The following is a 23,769-nucleotide window of genomic DNA, read 5'->3' as shown; positions in this document are numbered from 1 at the left end:
TTAATGAGGGAAAATCATGAGATGAAACTTCACTTGGTACTAGTACAAACATCACAAGCTGCTCTCAAAGTCCTCATCACAAAGCACACTGTCAATACTGACACCGAGGGGTTACTCCAAGAACTGCAGTCATGTGGCCACAGCATGGACCCATGTACTATTACAGATAGTCCCACCTAGGTGTACATATGCTTAAACAAACATGTTAAGGCAGAATGGCACAGAGAACCATACACATGCACACACAACCCCCCTGCTGTGCCTGGTTAACAAACACTCTGCTATAAAAGCAGGCCTCTTACTCATTAGGGTGCTGTGTATCAGACAGGAAATGCTAGGTAAATTACACCTCATCACCCTGGAACTAGCCGACCATCACCATGGCAATGAGCCAACCTCAGTGCCGTGAGAAGACCAAAACACCTTTGTGGCAAAGGAAAAGGGGAGAAGACAAGACACAGTTTCCCCTAATAATAATAATAACAATAATAATGTCAGTGATGCAAATGTACTTCCACAGGTTTCTGGGGTGTAAATTGAACCCAAATCTGTATCTATTTAATAGCCAAAAGAACCCCTTTGGCCTTTTGACAGTGGAGCTGACTCCAAATCTGGAAGCAATATCCTGCCCACACACACACACAACTGACTGCTACCCAATTAATGGTACATGAGGTAAACTGTACCAGCCCAACACACTCTTTATTAGAAATTGTTAGTCATGACTACAGTAAAATACATTAATATAGTTCAACAAATAGATCAACACAAGCTACAACTTGTCATGACAATCAAGAGGAAATTGGGTGGTCTCTCTGACGGGTCTGTGTGTACTATCTAAAATAATTTGATGGCTATACACCAACCAAATAGATTATGATCATAACACGTAACTAGATAAAGGATAAGTAGTTTGTACAACTACACTGCAGAAACCGATGACCACAACAAGAATGAAAAGAATGTTTGTGTACAAAATACAGCAGATAGCCATTTGATTAAAATGCAGTTTCATCAAACATTAGCTATAAACAAAAAATGCCTATAGTTATGTACACCTATACATTGCTGTGTCACAAGTTTTTGACACGTTGCACTCATGTTAAAAAAGGATCATTTCATCATGGCACTTGTATTGGCTTACATCTGTAAAAAGTTTCCCCCTCGTGTTATCATTAAAAACAGAGACTATTTCCCCAGCTTCTCATTCAATCCGACCACCACGCTCAAACTCTAAACCACATAAACCACTCGTTAGCCAAGTCCACCCCACGTTTCTAGAACAAAATTCTTTTGTTGCATTGTTCACACATTCCTCTCTGGCCATGTTTATACAGATGTGATTCCATGTGCGCTCTGGGGTCCAAAGAAGTCCTTCTCTGAAGTCAAAGATGTGCTGTTGATCAAAGGCTTCAGTGCTAGAGCAGAGACACTTGTTTTGGTTGGGGTTTTTTTTCTATGGGGATACAGGGTAACATATCCATCTGTTGGCCGCATGGATCCACCTTGGTCGTCACTGGGACAAGTGTAGGCCTCTCTTCTCTGCCATCCCACACTACTCCCTCAACCACGTTTACTCAGCTGGTCACCACGCCAGCCGCCAGAGATTTGTTTTCACACAGCAACATGTGTTACTTAATGCTCTGTAACAAATTTCAAAAGGCAAGACTAGCTGGGTCAACAACAGGTAATAGAGCGATTTATTGATTCATTGGCTTAAAAAAGGCGAAGAGTAAAAAAAATGCCTCTGTAGGCACTAGTGAAAACATCCACAGGCAGCGATATTGGGGTGAAGATTTAGTTTACTTGAACCACATCATGGTATTTGGTTGTTGTTTAATTCAGCTTGACAAAACAAATAGTCTCCTGCCTGACTGTGAGACTGACCAACTCATACATAATATAAAGGGGAAAAGAGAAGGCTTTTAAAAGTGGCTCATATATTACTTTAGTGATAGGCAAACTTTGGTACCCTGAGGCAATGGACAAGAATGTGTCTAGTAAAAAGATTAGATAAAGCATTAATAGTTCAAGAAATACACAGAGCATAGGGTTTGGGGTTACTTGGCCAACCTGCTCGTCCTCCCTAGCTTAAGAATTTGGTTACACAGTCCCCATGGTTGTTTTCTTGCTTGATTGGATTATGGCCACACACCTCAAGCTCAGCTTCCACCACCAATCAATGAGGAAATGAGGTGTCAACACACTGGTGTTTATTCAACACTTATTTATTTTTCTACTCTAGCTCAACCACAGAAGACATCAGCTAGCTCGACCACAGAAGACAACAGATGATTGAAGGGATTGTCTTTCAGCATTTAGAATTATTGCTAATTTCTAATAGCATTATAAACAAGGGGTCTGTGGTGTACAAGTGCTAATTATGTTTATACAAATAATAATATGCAGTATTATTTCATTTTCTTAAATTGCATTACATGTAAATTCCTCTCGTATTATAGGACAGTTTTAAATGGAAATTTGGCAATTGACTGTGAAATGACTAACGCATTTATGATGATGCTTTGTGCTAATAAGAGTGGATAATATTAGTTGTAATATTAAGCTTATATTAAAATTCCGTCTTGTCTTGTTTCTAATCTCTTTTACAACTGAGAAGACGGGGCTTTTAAACTTCAGGCTGTGCGTCCATATGACCAAACTAAAAGAACTGGTAATGGGAAGACACCAGGAAGTCAGTAATGCTTCCAGTCAGCATGAAGTGCCATCAAAATAAAATTCTGCACAGTAGCTGCTGCTTTAAAACAACTGGGGCAATTGAAAATTCCCCTCCCAATTTATGCCAAATGCCACTTTATAAACATTCTAGCATGACTGCCAAGTGTCTGCACTGCTTTATGCCCCTTCTCTTAATTGAAAACGTTATAGGGGTGCATTACACTTGGGGTTTTTATAAGCTGTGCTATAAAGCCCTAGCAGGCCCTGAGAGGGGAAACTGCCCATTAACTTATAAGGTCCAGGCCTTGGCTCTCTTAATTGACAACCTCTAGGCTACTTTCATCACTTGTCGACTTCATAGCGGCAGTCAATGCTTCCTCCAGGATGCTGTTGCATCTTTGACACGAGGGTGTTTGTGACAAAGAGCAGTCTGCCGCCAATGCCAGGGCGAGGGCTCTAGGCTGTCCATAAAACAAGCACACACATTCCTCTCCTAGTTCCAGCCATCTGAGAGGGCTGCATTTAACCATGAAGGTACTGCTTCCCAGAAACACAGCCAAAATTCAATATATATCCTATTAGGAAGGTAGACTTATTATATGCTTATGCTGTATGCAAGTCTATACATCACATATCATAAAAATCTTTTCAAATTATCCAGAAAGATAATTTAATTTTATAGATCAATTTAAAATATTATAGGAAAAATGTGAGATGCTAAGTATATTTAAATATTGGATTTCTAATCTGTTCAGGCTATCACCACAAGCACACACAGACAAAACACACACACACGCACACACACACGCACGCACGCACGCACGCACGCACACACACACACACACACACACACAACAGACTGGCGTGACAGTCACTTCACACTCTAATTTGGCAGGATCATCAGCTTTGTGCCTCTGGAAATTCATGCGCCTTGAATTAGAGCCACATGTCACAATGTAGTTGACTAGTACAGACACATTACTAGAATATTAAAGCCACTTAAGTTCTTTGTAACTGACATTCAAACTGAAGTTTCTCATTATAGCCTACCTCCTATGAGATTTGCGTGACAATTTACAAAAAGGTAGAAGAGCACCATTGAACCTTTACTGCTGTCACTGAATCTCATGATGTAACCGTTTATAGTAACTATCTCTTAACATGTCAGAGTTTATTAGGTCTGTATATGTCTTACGGCAATATTAGAATTTTTCGCCACGCTAGCTGCGTGGATGACCTGAAATAACCTGTGTGATCACTTTAAATCCAGCGCCACCATAAGGTCAAAATTTTCTATTTGTCCAAAACTTATTTGGTTTATGACCAAATTAATGGCATTCCCATAAGCAAAGCTGTACTTTGTGTTTAGTGATAATTTGGTAATGTTAGCATTAAACATGTGGAAATTTCTCAATTCTAAAATGCATTGCAATGTAGATGTGTACGATTGTGCATCAACGAAGTTAAAGTAAATAAAGTTGTAAAGTTACAGTTACCTTCCGTAAGCAATGTTGCTCTTTTGCACTGAATTGAGGGTGAACGTTAGGCAAACATTACTTTTATATATGTTGGGAGATATGGCAGAGGGAGGCAGAGATCAGCAGCAAGTGATTACATTGCATTATATGGATTACATGTAATGTAATGTATTTACTGTTGCAGTCCTGTTGTCTGCTGTGTTCAGAGTCATGTTTGCCACATTCAGGAAGTGCCCCGTCTTAGAGCTGCTATGTGAAAACCTTATTTTCTAGATTACAGCACATTTTATAATGCACTGCAGGAAGATTTATGTTTTTGTAATGTTTATGTACTGAGGTGGGACACGTAGATACTGGTATTGAAAAGATGCACCTTTTTATATTATAGACTGTTAGTCTGATTTTTGAAAAAACTTAAAAAAAAAAAAGGAGTTCAGATTTATCTGACTGCTTGTATTAATTGATGAAAAAGTAGCCATGTGCAGTAATACAGAAAATTAAAAAGAAAACAGAAACATAGCAAGATGATTGAAACAATTAACTGATCACAACAGATATAAGCATGCAGATTGTATTATTTATAATGTAGAACCACACGATCACACTAACTGATCTACATCCTACGATATAAGTACATCACTGACCTTTGCTTCAAGTTACAGATTAAGCCCATTAAGCCCAATCTGGTTTGAGCTTGGCTTTGGCTCAAAGTCACACATGTAAGCAATACCAATAACCTTCATTATCATAATTGTGTTGTCAAGTCAATTGATACAGAAACAAAACATTCATTTGGGGGCAGCAGTTACCTAAACATTACATACTGTTGATATGAAAGATTGTTTCCAGTGTTTCCAGTTTAGATGGCAGGAAATTTGTGGGTGTGCAGAATGAATGAGAAGGGCTCTACAGTTGAATAACAACGATTGGCTGCCATGAGAGACTGGCAGTACTTTCTCATCATAACCACATATACAACCAAAATGACGATGATACAAACCACTATATATTCATCTGTAAGGAACATGTTAACCTGAGGATCCTGTCAATATAGGTTTTATAATGTATCACTTTGAATAAGTATTACTTAACTTCAGAATAAGCACTTTGTATAGTTAAGAAATATGTTTTACTGCAGAGGTGTATCTAATATTTTGTCCATATTTTGTCCACATTGTATCAGTGAGGGTATATTAAATATTAGAAAACACTTACAGTAAAGCCATATAACTCAACAGCACCACACCAACACTACAAGCTCCAAATGATCATGAAGTTGAATCAACACCTCTCTAACACAGTTTCAACAAAACCTGAACATTATAACCTTAATGAAGGTTGAATTTATCGCAGGAGTATTGAATAAGACTGTGTTAGTTTTAGCTAGGTGTACCAAATAAACTGACAACTGTGTGTCACATTAATAAAAATGCAGCAAATAAATAAAATACAAGCAAATAAAAAAAAAACACATTCAGCAATTTGACAATGCATATGCAGCAAAAAGAAGCATATTACAAAGATAGAAAACCACAGAAGTTTAGGGGGACACTAAAAACTGATGAAAACACTGTTGATGAGAAAAAGGTTAATATAAAAGGTGTCGCCAATTTCTTTAGGAATATCAAAATCATGCAGTCAGAAAATAAAAATAAAAAAAACAGCCATGTGTAGTAACTTCCTGGAGTCTTGTTATCACAGCATCACAGTGAGGTTGCCAGGCAACCAGCACTACAGCCAAGATGCTCTACACAGAAGTACTGGGCGGATGGAAAACAAATAGTTACACTCCCCCTAAAACCACAAATTGCCCTTTTTACGTTTCTGTATAGATCAAACAAACAAGACAACGTGTGACTAATTCATGTTGTATCTAGTTTGAGCTGTAGAGGTGCTGGTGTGGTTTTTTTTTAACTCTGGAGAGAGTCAGACTATCTGTTCACCCCTGCTTCCAGTCTTTACGATAAAGCTAGGCTAACCACCACACACACACACACACACACACACACACCAGTGCCATCGCTCTTCTCATCTAACTAAAGAAAGCATATTTCCCAAAATGTTGAACTATTCCTTTAAGTTGTGGTGTGTTGTGTTGACCTCTCTTGGCCACTGCAGCACAGGCCTGTTTAGTACAGGCTGCCTTTGACTTACACTAGCAGATAAGTTAGTAATATTTGACACAAATGCAACATGCCATGGAGGTAAAAGAAAGTTTAAAACTTTATTTTCCATCATGGTCCTTGATGATAAAAAATTACATTGAAAACAAGATGGGAACACAACATAGCATAAGATATGCTGCACAGCAACAGTAACATCAGATCTGCACCCTACATGGTGACATCCCCAGAATGAAAAGCTAACAATTACACTCTGTTTTACTGTCAAACTCTTACACTGGAACTTGCCAGCAGCCAGGCATGTAGGCTACTTTGCTCTTACAACTACCTGTCTTCGGTGTGTTTTTGGTATCAATAACATTAAGCATATTCCCTTCATCCTAAGAGCCTCTGGAGCTCAGTGGTGCACAGGGCATAGCAGTGTTTATCTTGTGAGGTGAGGCAGAGGTCTTCAATACAAGTTCTGTGCACATTTCCAGCTTTTTTAAACTCATTCGAGAAATAACACACAAGTAACCTCAAGCAAGTCTATACTTCGTCATTTTGGCTCACATGACAAACGAATAGACCATTAGACACACCGTTGCAAAATGCTGTACAGCTACTTCTACCCCTACAAAACAAGTGACATTTGACCAACAGCTGCTACCGTAATATGGAGGGAAGCTTATCGCCCGAAAGTAGCACCGGAGCATTTTTCCGGGTGAGTTTTTCTACAAGAGACAAAGCACATTTAGGAAAAGGACAAATAAAAAAACATAAGCTGACTTACTGTGGAACAAGTCGTTTCACAGCTCTGGTAATGTGCGCCGCCATGTTGCCTTCGATGACGCGCTAAGAGAGCAAGCAGCAATTGGCTACAGAAGTATCTCCCTCGTACGGCCCGAGCTTTGTGGTTGGCCACAGCATGGAGAGGGGCGGGCTCTGGATCACTCCGAGCACATGGGAAGGTAAACAGCGAACAAGTAGTAGGATGGGACTGTCGTGGAGAGGAGAGCAATGGCAGAGGATGAACATTTTTTGAGAGGGAAGTTACGCTAAAATTTTATGTATTTTACAAGATAATTCAAAAGAAGTAGTAGGAACTTAAAATTAAAGTTACCGTTGGTAAACAGTGATTATCTAAATCAGTGACATTCTGTGTGGTTGCTCAGTTATAAGTCGTCACTTCGCTTCATTCTAGATTTCTTTGCCTCACAGATGTTCTTTGTCTACAGTAACTCTGGTGTCCTTCTGCTCTATGAGACAGAAGGGACAGAGAGAGGCTGAAGCGTGCAACAGAGAGAAACAGGGGAGGAATAAAAGGAAAGAGAGATTTGAGCACAAGGCACGTCCCCCTAGGAGTTCTCTCTCACAGCAGTGGTGAATTACTACCACTACCATCAGCCAGGTCCAAGTGTGGTGCACAAATGACACGCAATATTTGCCATGATTAAGTCAGCAGGGGATTTGCTCCAAATGTCAGCATTCACAGGACAGCTATTGGGTTGGGGTGTAGCCTATTTAAATTTGAATGTGCTGCTGGACTTACTTTACTTTATGTACATATATACCCTAGATTATGCTGTAGGCTATATATAGTCATTTAGGCAACTGTAGTTTTCCCACAGTAGAGTATATTTTTTTTGACATTTCTCTAGTTTTTGCTGTTTATTTGTTTATTTTGAATTACTGGTAAGAGGCCTCTAAAAAATATTGAATTTAAACATTCTGAGAAGGAAACATCAGTCTGTGGTTGAACTGTCCTCAAATCATAGTCATATGGAACCTGTAACAAGGGGTCAATACTGCTTCACTTTTAACGGTCACAGTCCAAAAATGTTGGAAACCACTGATATAATGTGACAATTTGCCATTGTTTACTCTCCACGTCATTTCAGGGAAAAACATATATTAAGAATATCAAAGTGATATTGTCGATAGATGTTTTCCCTCTCTCCCAAAGGCTGATAACACATGAAAAACAAATTTCAACACAAATGGCAGAAACCTGAGTGATCCCCTTAGCTCACAACATCTGAAATTTCCTATACATATAAATAGGTCATTGTTTTTTATCCAATAAATAAGAAATACAGTGTTGTTGTTGCTTCTTGCTTGCATGATCAGGTAAGAAAACTTGTATTTTAGGAAGTATTTTATATAGATTTTATCCCTTAACAAAGGGGGCCTATGTGCGCATCCATTCCTACATGGGATAAAAATGCAATGGAGCTGGAAAATTCCATCCATTGGTTACTTGGAAACTACTTCTTTCCCTCCCCCTTCCGTTCATCGAACACAATTGTTGTCTACTAATCCAGTTTTGATAGCATTTGGCACACTTTCTTTGGATCACAGCAAGATGCTCAACTTCCATTCTGGTCTCCCCTAGGAACCTCTGAGCCCAAGAAAGCAGCCGACACCAGGTCGCGCCAGAGCAGGGGGGTTCTCTGTATCCTCATAAAGCACAGAATTTTTGTTTTTATTCAAGTCACCCCTTGCCACGTGCACACACATACACAAACACGCTCACAAGATCATCAGTCTGGTTGTTAATTCCAGATATATGCTGAATATGTGTTTATTCCTGTCAATCTGTTACGTTGTTAAATGTTGCAATCACCTAAAGACCCCCCTGTAAGGCAATAGAATATAAAATATTATGTCAAAGGCAAAAGCTTTTTGCCTTTGTTCCCCCTCTGTACTCCCTGATCCAAATGGACAATGCATCACTAGGCCTTGATGCCTCAGAAGTCTGGGTTCATTAAAATCTTGAATGAGTGCCAAAGCTGTAGTCATAGATAAAAGGAATATGAAAGGATAACAAAATTTATGGATGGCAAGTCACCACCTCACCCTGGCATTTATAATAAACAAATGGTTTCTGTTTCCAATTTAAATTTCTCATTATACTGTGACTTTTGGAAAATGTGTTTTGATTTACCAACATTTTATCTGAAAAACTGTATAATTGATTAGATTTACATGGCTCTGATTTCAATGCTGATCGCCTGCCTTCCCCAACAGCCCCCACCCCCAGCCCAACACTCACCAAAAAAGAATGATCTGAACAGCTCCTGAGGCACATTAACATCATATAAAACAAACCTACATATCAAACAGTTTTTTTTCTGATAAAATAATTGGCTTTAACCAGCATAGAATCCAATTCATCCCTTTGAAAGAAACTTCTGTGAGGGCACCAAAAAAAATGGTGAGATAGACTTCACAGCCCGGGTGAGATGGACATCAATGCAGTGTGCCAGCAATGGCTATATTAACCCATGGCTAAATCCCATCACAGAAATGTCAGTGTATCCGTTATGAAACCATGACATTTAGATCCAAGCTCTCCATTGTGGTTTTAGAGGGAGCTGATGTTTGTCCATTCTTTGCATCCATCAAACCTGCACACAGCCTCACAGCCAACTGTACTCTAAACACAGAAAGGTTAAAGATCATAAGGGTTTATGTATCTTATTTTATTGCATAATACATAGTGTGGTTTATATAATTTTTATGACAGCACATTGTTTTCCTTCTTTAATGTTATTACACAAAATACAAAATTTAAATAATTTCTTTATTTTTTTTTATCTTATGTATGACCAATGTAGGTTACGGTACACAAATAACAATTTTGGTTAATGACAATGACACAATTTGGCAATAAAACAATTCAAATCCTGAAATGTTTTCTAGTAAATGACAGTTATTTTAAACAATAACATTTTCTTTTAAAAGTATTTTTATTAAAAAAAAAGATTTTTTTAATAATGAAATTACAACACTATACTGTATGTTGATATTTTAGCACTTTTATATTGTTAAAAGCATCATGCACTGAATTACAAGCTCAGCAGCTCTAATATTTTTGAGACCAACCAAACTCCTAACTTACCCCGTACAACCTCCCCAAACATCACCACTATCGCCGCAACACACCAGGACAGGCCCAATCTGACACATCACGACCGCTCATGAGTCATGTGTAATGAGGAGAAAAAGCCACATTCAAGAACAGGACAACGTGTCATAAAGCTCTCATGTTAAGAGTGCGACACCTATAAGCCACACGGCTGAGAATCACGAGATGTTTAATTATTGCCTCCTTACATTAGCTTGTATTTCCTTCCTCAGGCATCAGTCTGGGGGTCAGGCTTTGGGGTGGTGGGGAAGAGAGGGGGCAGAGACTGGTGGAGATAGTGAAGAGGAATAAAACCCCTTCATTACCAGATATCTCTCTCACTTTCTCTTTCTCCTACCAATGGTAGTCTAGATCAGGAATTACAAATGATATCATGACAATTTTTCACGCTCTTCAAACCAGTGATGTTTTACCGACTCATTTGCTATGATACCTTTTTTCGGATCCAGCTGTGAATCAGGGATGTGTCATGGGGCTAGAAGCCCACCTCCTGCTGAGCCTGGCCAATGACCTGGAAGGCAATAGGGGATGCCAGAGCCTGCAGCATGTGCTGCACTGACAAAGCAGCAGGGCACCGTCAAAAACCCTCTCATACAAACTTTGCAGATCACTCCGTTTTTAACAGATGAGTAAGCACTGGTGCAGACTTTTTTTCTCTGCCCTAACACAAGGTTTATGGATTTCCCTTCACAAGTCTGTGGCTCTGGTTGACGCATTGCAAAACCCTTGCCCACAAGAGGAATAGTGTAATGGTGGATCTGGGATAAAAGGATGCAGATAGCATGTGGCAGGGTCACTGCGCAGGTTAAGCAACAATTCAGTTGAGTGCCTGTAAAGGAGGTGGAATATGGTTGGAAAAGACCAGCACACCAGCTAAAGAGGCCACACAATCCAGATTAAACTTTGGCCTTTGAACATAAATTACAACATCCACTCTACACTTTCAGTAGTGTTTATGTAATGTTTATGGACTCTAACATGTGAAAATATTTTGGAATATTCCTTATCTTTCCTTGCAATATCAGATCACTATATGGGACATTTTAGAGATATTTCTCCAAAAACACATCAATCGCAAACAATATGGTGTAATCCAATGAGACAAAGTAGCAACTTAATCCATTCATTAATTTTTGCATTCTTCAACAGGAATTCTGAGAGGTTAAGGTTATTTGGGTTTCCAGATGAGAGCCCTCACGCAATCCCAGGCCCTGATGACTTCTGCATTACTAGAATGATGCGGTCGGGACTGATGGAGCTGCGCGTGTCAGGAGGCATTAGCCTTCACGGCCCAAAGCTGGTGGACAAAACCAGACTGCGCTCCCTGACCCAATCCACCGCCAAGTTACTGACCCAGCAATCAAGAGAGAAACAGAGAGAGAGGGAAGGAGCAATGTTATAAAGGAAAGAAAAATGTTGGGGAAAACCAAAGTGAGAAAAATAACATTAATACGCATTCACACTGAGAGAAAAAGCAGAGAACAAAAGAGGCAAAAACAAATACCTAGCCTCTGACTTTTCTGCACGTTACCCAAATCACAGGAAATGGTTTTAAGGGCTTTTTTTCCCGTTCGGTTCACTCTGATTCCCCCTCTCTCACTTCATTTAACTGAATTAATGAGCAGGTCCAGCCAGACCACAGAATATTAACTTCTTGGGCACCCGTTATTTTGTTGAGGCATTGAGTTTTTGTTGTTCAGTGATTATGGGGATAATTTTACAATAAATAAACATGTTTACTTTGGTTGCCTTTACATGGATGTCACTCTCAAAGACTTCAGTGCATAAAATATGAGCTGTGAGAAAGTTTAGGATGAAGATGAAAATCACAACACAAAACTTTAATTTTCAAGCTCTATGACTTCTAGTGTGAGCAGTGGTTTGCTGGATGTAAGCTTTTGAATGAATGTTCCCATAGTACTCCTCTCAGCACAGTAACGCGGAACAAACACAGTGGGATGGTGGCCTCACAACACGACACTGGCGGACTGAGAAACACCTACATCAGAGAGGACCTAAAGCTGTGTACACATGGTTCACCTCAGGACAGACCTGCTTACAGCACAATGTCAATGTTGGACTCCCCCTGTGCACTCTGTTGAATGCACCTCTGTGATAGTACAGTAGACAGTGTTCCCATAGCATGCTGCAGGCTATATCATACAGGATACAGCATTATAGCAGTAAAAGCAGTTTAAAATATGGTGCTTTTTTTTTAACAGTGAAACCCAGTGGCAAGAATATGACTGCTTATCTCCATATGTTCTACATCCCGTCTGATTTATGAAATGATAAGAGTTCATTCATTATTCATATTGGTATTGGAGTTATTACCATTTTCCCGTCAGGCTTGCCACTGACACCATAAACATTATGAAATCACAGTACGCCCAAGGCGTTACTGCTGCTGTGAAAAGTGGTCACAATTGACTAGTTAGCACGGGCATGCAGTACACTGGAGACAAGCACTAAATGCCATACAAGTGACCCGTGAATTTTTAATACAAGCAAAGTGGTGACAATAAGACAAGTGACAAGGAAGAAAAATGACTGTGGAACTGAATATTACTGAGGCTTAAAACTCTGGGCCGAGTCCTGTTATTACTGCGCCCTGAGCAGTAAAGGAGCAATAGTACATTCAGCCATGCCCTCAATCTTAATGCAGTCCATGTCTCGAGTATACTGTAGTCACACCGGACCCAACATGCAATCAGCAGGATCCATTTGTAGATGTCCTACATTGATTATAAAGCTAAATTCTTTTGAAATGAATAAGAATTTCACACCACAGCAGTTGTAAGCTAATTTGTCACAGGCTTATCAAGGCCTATTCATCACTGATCTAGTAATTACCAGAATGAGCTACAGGATAACCCCCCTTTGTCCCCTTCTTTTCCCCCCCCCAGCAATGGTCAGCCTGTAAAACTAGGATGTGTTGGCACCTTTATGATATAAATACTCCCACACCCTGGGCATAGGAAAGCTGTCAACAGAACATTTGTTTTCCATTTTTCACCACCCAAAGCACTTCAAGTTGAGGGGGAAAAAAGGAGACAAGGCGTTAAAAATGTACTGCAACACTAACTATTTTGCCCCTCGGTGAATTTTGGTACTTAAACAGATGGGGCTTGACTTGATTCCCTTTTATTTAGTGCAGCAGGATTGTCCAAATTTTCATTGAACAAGCTCTCACCTCCACACATGCTTGGTTGTGGTTGGGACATGCAGATTAAACGCATAAACATGCTTGATTATGTATGTGTGCTGACACACATAGACACACACGCTGTTCTCTCTTAATGCCCATTCATCACTAAAGTTTTTGCTGATTGAAAAACACAAGTGCATGTCAAGTGAACTGAAAGACAAGGGATGTCAGAGGTGCGTGAGCTGACCCACGCATGGAAGTAAGCTGTTATGACCCCCCCATCCACCCTACCGTAAATAGATCAAAGCACATCTGTTTCTGTGTCCAGCAGCCACACATCTATAATTGCAAACTGGCCTTAATGGCTTAGAGCGACCCATCAGATGCTAAGCAGTTTGGACACAGGAGATGCTAAAGCATATGAGTGGAGTGCAACCATCGGTAATCGCTGGACAGGGAATTCTCTGGAGCCACAGTGGCGGCTGTCTGGTCTCTAGTGGACTGAAATAGATATCACAACTTCAGCCCAGGGACAGAGGCCTGGAGGGGCTGTAGCTGACCACACAGCTGGGATTGTGGAGCAGGGGTAGACCAGTGGTCAGAGACAGGGATACCACTAGGATCAAAGATAGGTGTGGAGAAAAAGTCAGTTAAAGGTTTAGCACAATATCATGGCTGGAGATTTTGTATTCAAGGGATGACAAGAAAATGTGTTTATCAGCATATAAAGACACCTAACCTAAACTAAAAGGTTCTGTTTCAGGGAAACAGGGAGAGAAGCCAGAACAGTTAATGGTTTGAAATGAGGTCTGGGAGAGTCTGAGCTGGTCTTGGCTGAATGGCGTAAGTACTGAGTGACGAGAGAAGCCTCAAGTTGGCCAGTTGTCACAGTGTGACACTGATTCGGCCTAATGAGCGTAGTGCTGTCACCACACATCTGCCTCTCATTCACTTGTAGAATCTGGCAGACTCAAAACCTGCTGGAGTCACTGCTAGATGCTGGAACTTGAGACACAGCCACCTCACTGCATCAGCCCTGGTTGCCATATTACAAGGAACCTAATAAAATAACTTGCACTTGTACTTGTCATCCACCTAGAATGACGAAGCACGACAAGAATTGCTATAGCTGACAAGCAGTAAAAGAACAACCTAAATATCTAAATATAAAATTCTAACTAAAGAACATCATATTGTTTGTTTGTTTTGGTTAGCAAACTTCTTCTCAAATTGCTATTACTAATATATTCAAAAGGGTGTCTAGACACATTTTACTTGTACTTACTTTTTAATTGCAAACAAAATCATGAAATGTTACAGTAATGGAATTGGAGTGTATGTGGTAGATATTAACCTTTCTGTTGATCAGAAGAGACAACAAGACAATGAGAAAGACTGTATGTCCTGTGTGTGATAATGATGATTAGGTCATGGTGTCTCTGATCTGCAGAGGACAGCAGTCCTCCCATCTGTCCTGACTCTGAAGGCGTCTCTTTAGACCGAGCAGCTACTCATAAATTCCTCATGGGCATCTTTCTGGAAAATAGCACAAAGGTTTACTAAACATCATTGTGGCGGTGGCACCAATTATTGTTAATATACATCAAATAGCCTCAGCCGAGTCCAAAAAACAGACTGATCACTCCAATGACGGCAACTGTCAGTCTGCTCCCCAATGAAGAGAGCTGTTGAAATAATTAGTCCATGCCCTGTGAATAAAACAATAATACAACAGCCGAGATGACATCCAAAATATGCACATCGCCTCAGATGACCTGAAAACCTGCCGGCACGGACTGTGGAACAAGGCCACATCTTCAAATACAGCCTGAGTCACTGGCCACAGATGAATACAGGCTTTGTTGAAGTGTAGTACAGTTTGTACATGTTGGGGTAACATCGGTGAAAAATACAGCAGTTGTTGGCACATCTTTTGTTTGACCTTATGTTCATGGGTTTTGATCAATGCACATTGCCTCTATGCAGTCATGAAGTTAAGAATTTGTTGCACTTTTGCTTACATTTAAGGCTTCATTAAATTTTAAAACATAGTTAAACATTTACCATATCATTTTTGAAAGATTTAAACATTACCTTGAACACCAAATCAAACTAGAAACAGAAGAAAATCACAACAGAAACCCAGGTCAGGTATATGTACAGTGAAACATTAACATTAACAAAAATTGAAGACAATACAAAAAAATTAAAACCACCGGTAGACAAGGAAATAGCAAAGGCCAAAGATCAGAGCTTGGACTTGGAAGGATTGTTTTACTGCAGATCCTGAAGATGGTGCTGCTCAGCTGCATTTCTCATCTGGTTTTTGAAAATAAGTTTAGCAGAAGTATACACCCAAAACCACACTGCATTGAAACAACAGTTTTGTAAAACCACCTGTCAACTGGTTTCAGATCCTGTATTAGCAAAGTATCCATGCTGCTTAAAAGTCCCTACCAAGTCACCAAATCCCTACCAGCCCCAGGGGTGCTGTACTGTAGCTGACCTCTGACCTCTGATTCACCTATGGAGGGGAGTGGGCTACTTGGGATGAGGATCAATAATGTATCACACTATTTTTAATAGCAAATTAATCTAAAACTGATTAAGTCAATAAAACTACAAACAGTCTGTGTGTCTGTGTCTGCAGTGTGTGTTTGTTGTTGTCAGTATGATTAGACTATCAGGACTTGTTTGTGTTGACTACAATTTCAGCCCTGTATTCATTATTCAGTATTCATCAACTCAAAATACACCATTGCATATGCATGTGTTCACATTGTATTTGTTCAATTGTAAATTGAACACTGTAAATGAACTGTGTATGTAGGATTCTAATTATTTTGTTCTGCAATATTTAATATCGAAAATTTTTATTTCACATTAAACATTCCCAGCTACTGTAGTTCCATGGATGTAGATCAAGTAAAAGTGCTTAGCATACAACTCATCTAAAACAGTAGAGTATAGAGCATACTGTTTTGGGATTTGTCAATTCAGTGGTGGTTTTGAATATTAGTTCATAAGAAATGTCAGTTATGATCAATTTCAGTGCACTTACTAGTAATTCCTTGGAAACAAAAAGCAAAGGGATTTTTATGGCCCTGCATTTAGAAAGTAAGCAACATGATTAGTAAAAACAGCATTGAAGGTGTTAAGAAATTACTTTTCAACGCTGTTTTCATTATACACTGCTCAATGTACTTTAAACGACGAAGTACGATAAAACCGTGTCTTGGTTTCCAGCAGTGGTGCAACCATAAATGCTTTCTTTTCAGAACTGGGCCTTCAAATCTTGATGTGTGTTTCATTGCGCTGCATCGTTTTTTGTCTGAAGCTACAGCAAAGCTTTTTCTGTCACGTTTTTGATACAATGCCCAAAACCCAGGAGCAACTTCTGAGGTACTAAAAATGATGCCTCTGGCGCCAATGATCAGACTAGCAAAAGTAATTAAACTCAATCCTTTTTCAAGTCTTAACAATCAAGAAAACACTGAATTGCTCAATATGTATAGGTCAATCAGAGCTTACTATCTGTAGGTGCTCTTGTGAGTTGTGAATGTGTGTGATGAGCCCATTAAGCTGATGAGTTGATGTACCATGATACTTTCTTAAATGTGGGAGAAAGGTGGAATTCACAGCATGTTTGTGGGTGTGAAGTCATGAGCAGTTCAAAAGGACACCAGGCGCAATGAGTGTATGTGTGTTTTTCACAACCAGCTACACTAGTGTCAACACTGTGACATGTTAGATTAAGAAAGACTCACTACGAATGAAAGGGACTGTAGACATTCTTTAAGATGGTGTCCATAGACACCTGTGACAACATGTAATTATGGTCCTTCACACTCACACAGCCTCAATCAGTGCAAGAACACTTTTCTCTTCATCTTATTGCTCTCAATTTACTCTCAATTAGAGTGGAGCAGTATACAAGTCTCTGTGAAGCAAAGGGCTTAAAAGTGTTGGCTGAAAAAAATGACAAATAGCTCATCAGTGGTAAAGGTGACAAGTGTGAAGCAAAGTGTGAACGGAGAGTCTTCACGCGAGCGTGGTGGAGTAGGGGACAGGGCCTGAGCAGGGCAGGCGGCGGCTGATGCATGGGGGGAGATGGTGATGATGAGAACAGACACGAGCCACATGAGGCCCCCTGACAATGCAGGAGTCCCCTGCGGTACGTCCAGCAAGTCTACTTATGCACGCACACACACATACACACACAGATGCATAAATGCACGCATGCACATAAGCACGCAATTTTAACACTACTACACTGACTTTGTAAAACAAGAATATTAAATTACAAAAATGTAACATATAAATGTAAAATGTAAATTAAAAAATGTTTAAAACCTGAAACATGTATTTTTCACGGTGAATGGCACTGTATTATTTTCTGTTTCTGATTCGTAATGATTGCACCCCCTCTAGTGGTGTTATGTTTTTTAGCAGTTAACTCTGGAAGCCTGCATTGCAACTGTGTACACACATTTACAGTGTTTTTGCATATCTATGTATATGTGTAAAAATCACCATTACTAAAAAGTCATTGTCCATCAATACACACCAACATTTCTTTTATTTGGCTGCTGAATGGGTCGACAGCAGCACAGTGAAGTTGGTTTGATAAGGCAGATTTAAATTTAAACTGTGTGGGGGAAGTTTCATACACAATTTATTTTGGCAGCAAAAAACATCCCAAATTTGGTTAGGCACCGTTTGTGGAACCATGCTGGCTATTCCACACATGTTGTGGACACCAGAAGTCATTCCCAGTTTGCCTCACCAACACACCACTGGTCCCCCTCCACCACGAGGGTGCCTTTAAAACGATATGCCTTCTGGGGTGTTCTTTTATGGGCTGCAGTTGCACCATTGACTATTGTATAATTCTCTTCGAATCAGTTTGTCCCCCACACCCCCTTTCTTCAGCCCACCCCTGACTTAACAACCAGAAAAAGGTCACATTTCTGAGAAGTGACTTCCATGCATGTTCCATGCTGGGTCGTCACTTTCAATTTCCTAAGACCTTTCATGTCACACACCCATCAACCCAGAAAACTGCAAACACACTACGACACACTAGTATGTGCACCATTTTCATGGTGCTGGTGTGATATATAGAATATAGAATAGAATACTGTGAAATAAAATGTGATATATTCTAAGCAGTCCTTTTGAGTGGATTATATTTAGGTATTTATGTGTGAGTTACTTCAAAAAAGGACAGAGGCATTGTTGCAGTTTCAAGCTCTCGATTATATTTAAAATCCATCATAAGGAGCAGGTTTATAATATGCACAGATATACAACATGTATTATGTTTGAGGTGAATTGAGAATTTAAAGTTTTTGATGTGACTCTTTCTTAATATCCATAGTTGAAATCTCTACATGGGTTTCCATTGCTTATTTTGGGCAGTTAAAATGCAAAGATCATGCATGAGCAGAAGTGATAATCTCTTTCCATGTCCTCCTGTGCTTCTGCAGTATTTAACACTGAGAGACCCTCAGGACACCTAATGAGCGTCTTTTTCTTTTCCAGCACACTCTTCAGATGGTACGAGATTTTTAACTCTGCTCACAAAATTAATGGAGCATGAAATGTAGGCCTGAAGTGCAGCAGGCTCCTAACCTGCAGGTGACATTGTCTACATGAAGCTCTTATTGTGATCTAAGTGAGCTGTATTATAACTGCATTTGACTGGTGACAATTAGTGACCTTTTCCCTATCCAGCAGACATCCATTTCAATTACACCAACCTGGAAAGCTTTGGTGGGAGAGCGAGATGAGATCCTGTAGCCAGTGTGCTTCTACTGTACTTCTATTGTTAGCTTGGCCACTGTACTGTACTGCCAGTCTTATAATATTTTGATATGACTGACACTGCTGGAACATGTGTTGTATCAAATTTGTAGGTTATTATATTGTGCTCTTATTTTGTTTAACATCTTTGAAGACTCATGCCAATGTGAACACTGCTGAGTAAATGATCATTTCTATAAAATATCAGCTGATGAGTGTCTTTTTTGTCCATTAGTGGCTATCACTGAAATAACAAATAAGTTGTGAGCATTTGCAAACTGAGTTGGTTTTGTTTGCTGAAGTGAAGCTGCTGCATCTTCCTTTGCTGAAGCAGACTTGCGTTGCCACATTTTTACCATAACTATTCTCAGAATCTAACAACATGTTTTTTTCAGTTTACATTGTTCACATGTTTTAATCTTTTTGGGTGTTAGTGGTTGAGATATATGTAGATGTGACATTCTTCAGACTGTTAGTGATTCATCCACACATCACAGGATTGTGACATTTTTTACAAGCACCAGCAATACTTGAGCTTCCTTCGATAGCTCCCATGAGCTCTGCCTGCCTTCACCTCAACTATATAGAGTACAAACTTGAGAAACCTCAGAGGCAGGAACATAATATCAAACCTCACACTCTATCACTTCACACATCTAACCTTTCTCAAAAACATGCTGCACCCACTGCAAGCAACAGGGCAAATACATGCACTTTATTAAACTGTAGTCGTTGTACATATCACATTACAGATGAATCCAAAGCAACTTACAATTCATGCATTTAACCTCTATAGGTGCGAGAGTTAGATGTCGTCATGCATGCAAAGCAAGATTAACACAATTAGTAGCCTACTTGCTTAATCTCTGTATCATTATCTCTCTGTCTCACACACCCACGCACAAGCACTCTGTAGCATTCTTGTATTAAAGACAGTGTGGGGACTGTGAGCTTTGTTCTCATGGTCCCATTATGAGGACTCACCTCCTATTTGGGAACAAAAAGTTGGTACCCACAAGGTCAACCATTAATATTTACGCTCTGATATGCATCTTTGTTATAACTTTACATTGTTTGAGGGAACTATAATGTTAGATAACTGGACGCAACCGTCACTAATGTTATCGTAGCTCCACAGGGATTGACGCTGTTGTTTTTCTAATTTTGAAAATGTAACCGGTGACACATTAGTTATGGTTTTAATGACTATGACTGTTGGTACTTTTTTATTTTTTTTAAATGTGCAGAACTGTAATTTTATGGGTTATTGTTGTTCGGCAGATTAAGCTAAAATAGCTAATTTATGCTAACATCAGTGCCCGTTTTTTCCACACTAACTGGCAATTATACCACGTGATACCAATGTCGTTATACTATTGGCTCACAAGCCTTGTTAGAAGCAGGAACCAAACGTCAGACATGTCACAGAGATAAATAAACATTTATTTTGGACTCGTCAAAACTTTTAAAATGATTAATTCACAATAATTTTTTAAATATTCGTCTGCATAAAAATGTTATCAATATAACCTGTAATAAAAATGATAAAAGTGAAATAATAAAAACACTAAAATAGCACAAAGACAAACAATACATGATACTGTTTTACGAAACATGAAACATCTCATATTTTATATTTTTATTTAGTTATAAACTATTAAAATTGAGGGGACTAAATCACATTTGTTTCAAAACTGTCAATAAAAAGCTGTCAGCCAACTATTGGGGGTTAGGGGTTGACTGGCATATGATTAGTTTGACTGACATATGATGTCAAAATGGAGAGGTGGGATTTGAACACTGCATACAATCCTTTCAGAGATAGTTCAAGTATTACAGCTGAATTTACAACCACAACCAACAGACTCAGGAGTATTAACAGTAAATTAACTCTATCTCTTGTTGTAAGTATCCTAGTCTTTGCTTCTGCACACTTGTTTCCTGCCTGTAATGGTTTATGATTTACAGTGTGATCCTTTTCTCAAAATTACAGGTAGGATGGCTGTAAAAAATATCACCCTGGACTCAGCCGAAAACTTTCCAAACCAGAACAGCTGTGATGTGTTTGTCTACCAAAGAGCTGCAGTTGTCCTCTTCCCAATTTTCTACTCTGTGGTTTTCATCATCAGTGCATGTGGCAACAGCTTGGTTCTCTATGTTATCTGCCAGAAGAAGCAGAAGTTCAACTCCACTTCAATCTATCTGGTCAACCTAGCACTATCGGATACCCTGTTCACACTGACGTTGCCTGGCAGAATTACTTACTACATCCGCCACTTTGACTGGCCCTTTGGTGACCTTCTCTGCAGACTCACCACACTTCTCTTCTTTGCAAATACCTATGCAGGTAATATTAATGCTTTTGTTGCCAATACGCTTCCCTGTTTTTGAGTTTGTTTTTACATGCATCTGCACATATGCAACTATATCTCCTTTGGTTGTTATCTGTGAAATTATTCATTTATTTTGCTATTCTGCTCAGTATGTGTTAAGCATAAACTGTATTGCATATTATTTATATATTGCTTTATATTTCCACCAGGTATTGGCTTCATGACCTGTATCAGTCTGGACAGATACCTGGCCATGGTGCATCCACACCAGCTGCAGTGTTTGCGGAGTGTGAGGGTGGTTCGCAGGGTCTGCTGCTTGGTGTGGGCTCTGGTATCCCTGCAGACAGCTCCTCTGCTGTTCCGCAGCATGCTGCATGAGCACCAGGAAAGACAAACCTGTATGGAGTACTTCAACTTTGAGGGTTCCCATTTTACTCCTTATCTCTTGCTTCTGGCCTGTGCCCTCTCCTTCTGCTGTCCTCTCATCATCATCATGGGCTGCTACGCCAAGATCAACCTGAAGCTGCGAGCTGCAGCCAAGCAGAACTCTGTATCTGGTCGATCAAGGAGGAATCATCAGGTCAACACCATTATTCTCCTCATCCTCCTCACCTTTATCATATGCTTTAGCCCTTACCACCTCAACGTTATGCAGTTTATGTCCAGAAAGATACACCACCAGCCAACCTGCGAGGAATTGAGAGCCTTTAAGGTGTCCTTACAGGTAGGAACTGTGTTTGATCATTTGATTTCAAACATTCCCCCATCAATTTTCCTTTCAACAATCTGTCTTCTACCTGCAGATTACAGTTTCCCTAATGAACTTCAACTGCTGCTTGGACCCAATCATCTACTTCTTTGCCATTAAGACCTACAAGAAGCAGGTGTTGAGCCTGTTTAAGGACTATCTGTATACTTCTGGTGCCTCCTCCAAAATGACAGCTACGAACAGCAGCAGCAACACCTGAGAGAAACCACAGCTGAGCTTACAGGATGTATACCTACAACCAGTGTCACAGAGAAGACCGAGTTTACTCTGTTTAACTTCAAAATGCCTATTTTAGTCTCTTGTGCTGATGCTCTTTTAGAGATGACAAACACGGAAAAATCAAATTAGCTAATTTCCATCCCACCCAAAAAATTCTCTTCACCTTGTTAAAGTGTTGAACACAAATGTTTGTTTGAGAACATTGTATAAAATTAATTATTCCATATCTATTATATTTTTCTTTTTACATGATAGTGTATCCTATTGCTTTTCTTATTCTTATTGCCTTTCTTGTTAACATGTGTGTGCCATAGAGTAATAGTAGTGTCATTCAGCAGTGTCAAAATTAATTTTGGTTAATCAGTGTTTGTGTACTAGAGGGCTCTTTGTTTGATCATGTATGTGTGCAGTCTGAAAGAAATGTCCTAACCTAGATAAATAAGCTAAGGTTTTTTTTAAAAACAACGTAAAGAATGTTGTGTCATTACTGCACAACAGTAACGTTCACTTCTTTTGGGTAGAGAAACTTCATATGCATATCACACATATCAAGTCATGTGGAAAAATTTTAATCTAGCAAAGTGTGTAAGTGGCTGCACTAGATATGTAATGTGTACTCTCCAACTATCTAACTATCTAATTTCTTTCCCTATGGTCTCCACATTATTTTGTATTTTACAGCATGCAAGAAATTTGGGTATTTGCAAAATGAGAATATGTCACACACAGCTCTTTTACACCCACATCTGAGTTCTGTGTGGGAGTGCATAGATAACCATCACCACTTCCTCACCAACCTTTCCTGCTCCCCCTCACAGGCCTCATTCCTGCTGGGTCCCAGTGGTGGGGTTGCTGTGTGTGTGTGTGTGTGTGTGTGTGTGTGTGTGTGTGTGTGTGTGTGTGTGTGTGTGTGTGTGTGTCTTACAAATTTAAGCAGGTGCATGTTGTCTGTTTATAGTGCAGAGTCCTATATCTAAATTTAACCATCAACATTTCCTGGGTTTTTGGAAAAGCTGCACTATGATTTTGCATAGAAAGTAATTTGCATAAAGAACTCATTGAACTCAAGAACTGTTAAACTCATTTGACTGATTATTGTTTCAATATTATTGTATTGTATTGTATTGTATTTGTATTTGTATTTGTAAAAAACAATTAAACACAACAAATTATGTAAATGATTCATTAGGGGTCCCTGTAAGTCAGTTAGAGAGTCAATAAAAGAGCTTTGTGCTCAATTGCAGGACATTGCAATAATCTAATCTAGATGATACAAATTCATGAATATGGGTTTCAGCATCTGGC

General features: G+C 39.4%; 2 protein-coding genes across 3 annotated transcripts in view; one reads left to right on the top strand and one right to left on the bottom strand.

The window, feature by feature from the left end:
* The window catches only part of clybl (citrate lyase beta like), a 64,696-nt gene extending 57,502 nt beyond the window's left edge, over positions 1-7,194 (bottom strand). Inside the window, exon 1 of one of the 2 annotated variants that reach the window (XM_044215809.1) lies at positions 7,053-7,194. In XM_044215809.1, coding sequence (XP_044071744.1) covers positions 7,053-7,096 — 44 coding nt within the window. In that variant the 5' untranslated portion in view covers positions 7,097-7,194. The remainder of the gene's footprint in view (positions 1-7,052) is intronic. The other variant, XM_044215808.1, reaches the window with a different exon arrangement.
* Positions 7,195-20,989: 13,795 nt separating this feature from the next.
* si:ch211-184m13.4 (uncharacterized protein LOC798560 homolog) lies at positions 20,990-23,362 on the top strand. The gene is made up of 4 exons (XM_044216856.1): positions 20,990-21,047; positions 21,137-21,490; positions 21,686-22,200; positions 22,280-23,362. Exons 2-4 carry the CDS (start codon positions 21,142-21,144, stop codon positions 22,442-22,444), a joined length of 1,029 nt encoding a protein of 342 aa, XP_044072791.1. The 5' UTR covers positions 20,990-21,047; positions 21,137-21,141; the 3' UTR covers positions 22,445-23,362.
* Positions 23,363-23,769: the final 407 nt, after the last annotated feature.

This window comes from Siniperca chuatsi, linkage group LG12, assembly GCF_020085105.1.
Source record: "Siniperca chuatsi isolate FFG_IHB_CAS linkage group LG12, ASM2008510v1, whole genome shotgun sequence".
In the NCBI taxonomy this organism is placed as follows: domain Eukaryota; kingdom Metazoa; phylum Chordata; class Actinopteri; order Centrarchiformes; family Sinipercidae; genus Siniperca; species Siniperca chuatsi.
Note: the sequence above shows the minus strand (reverse complement) of the source record. Positions and strands in the feature narration are given on the sequence as shown.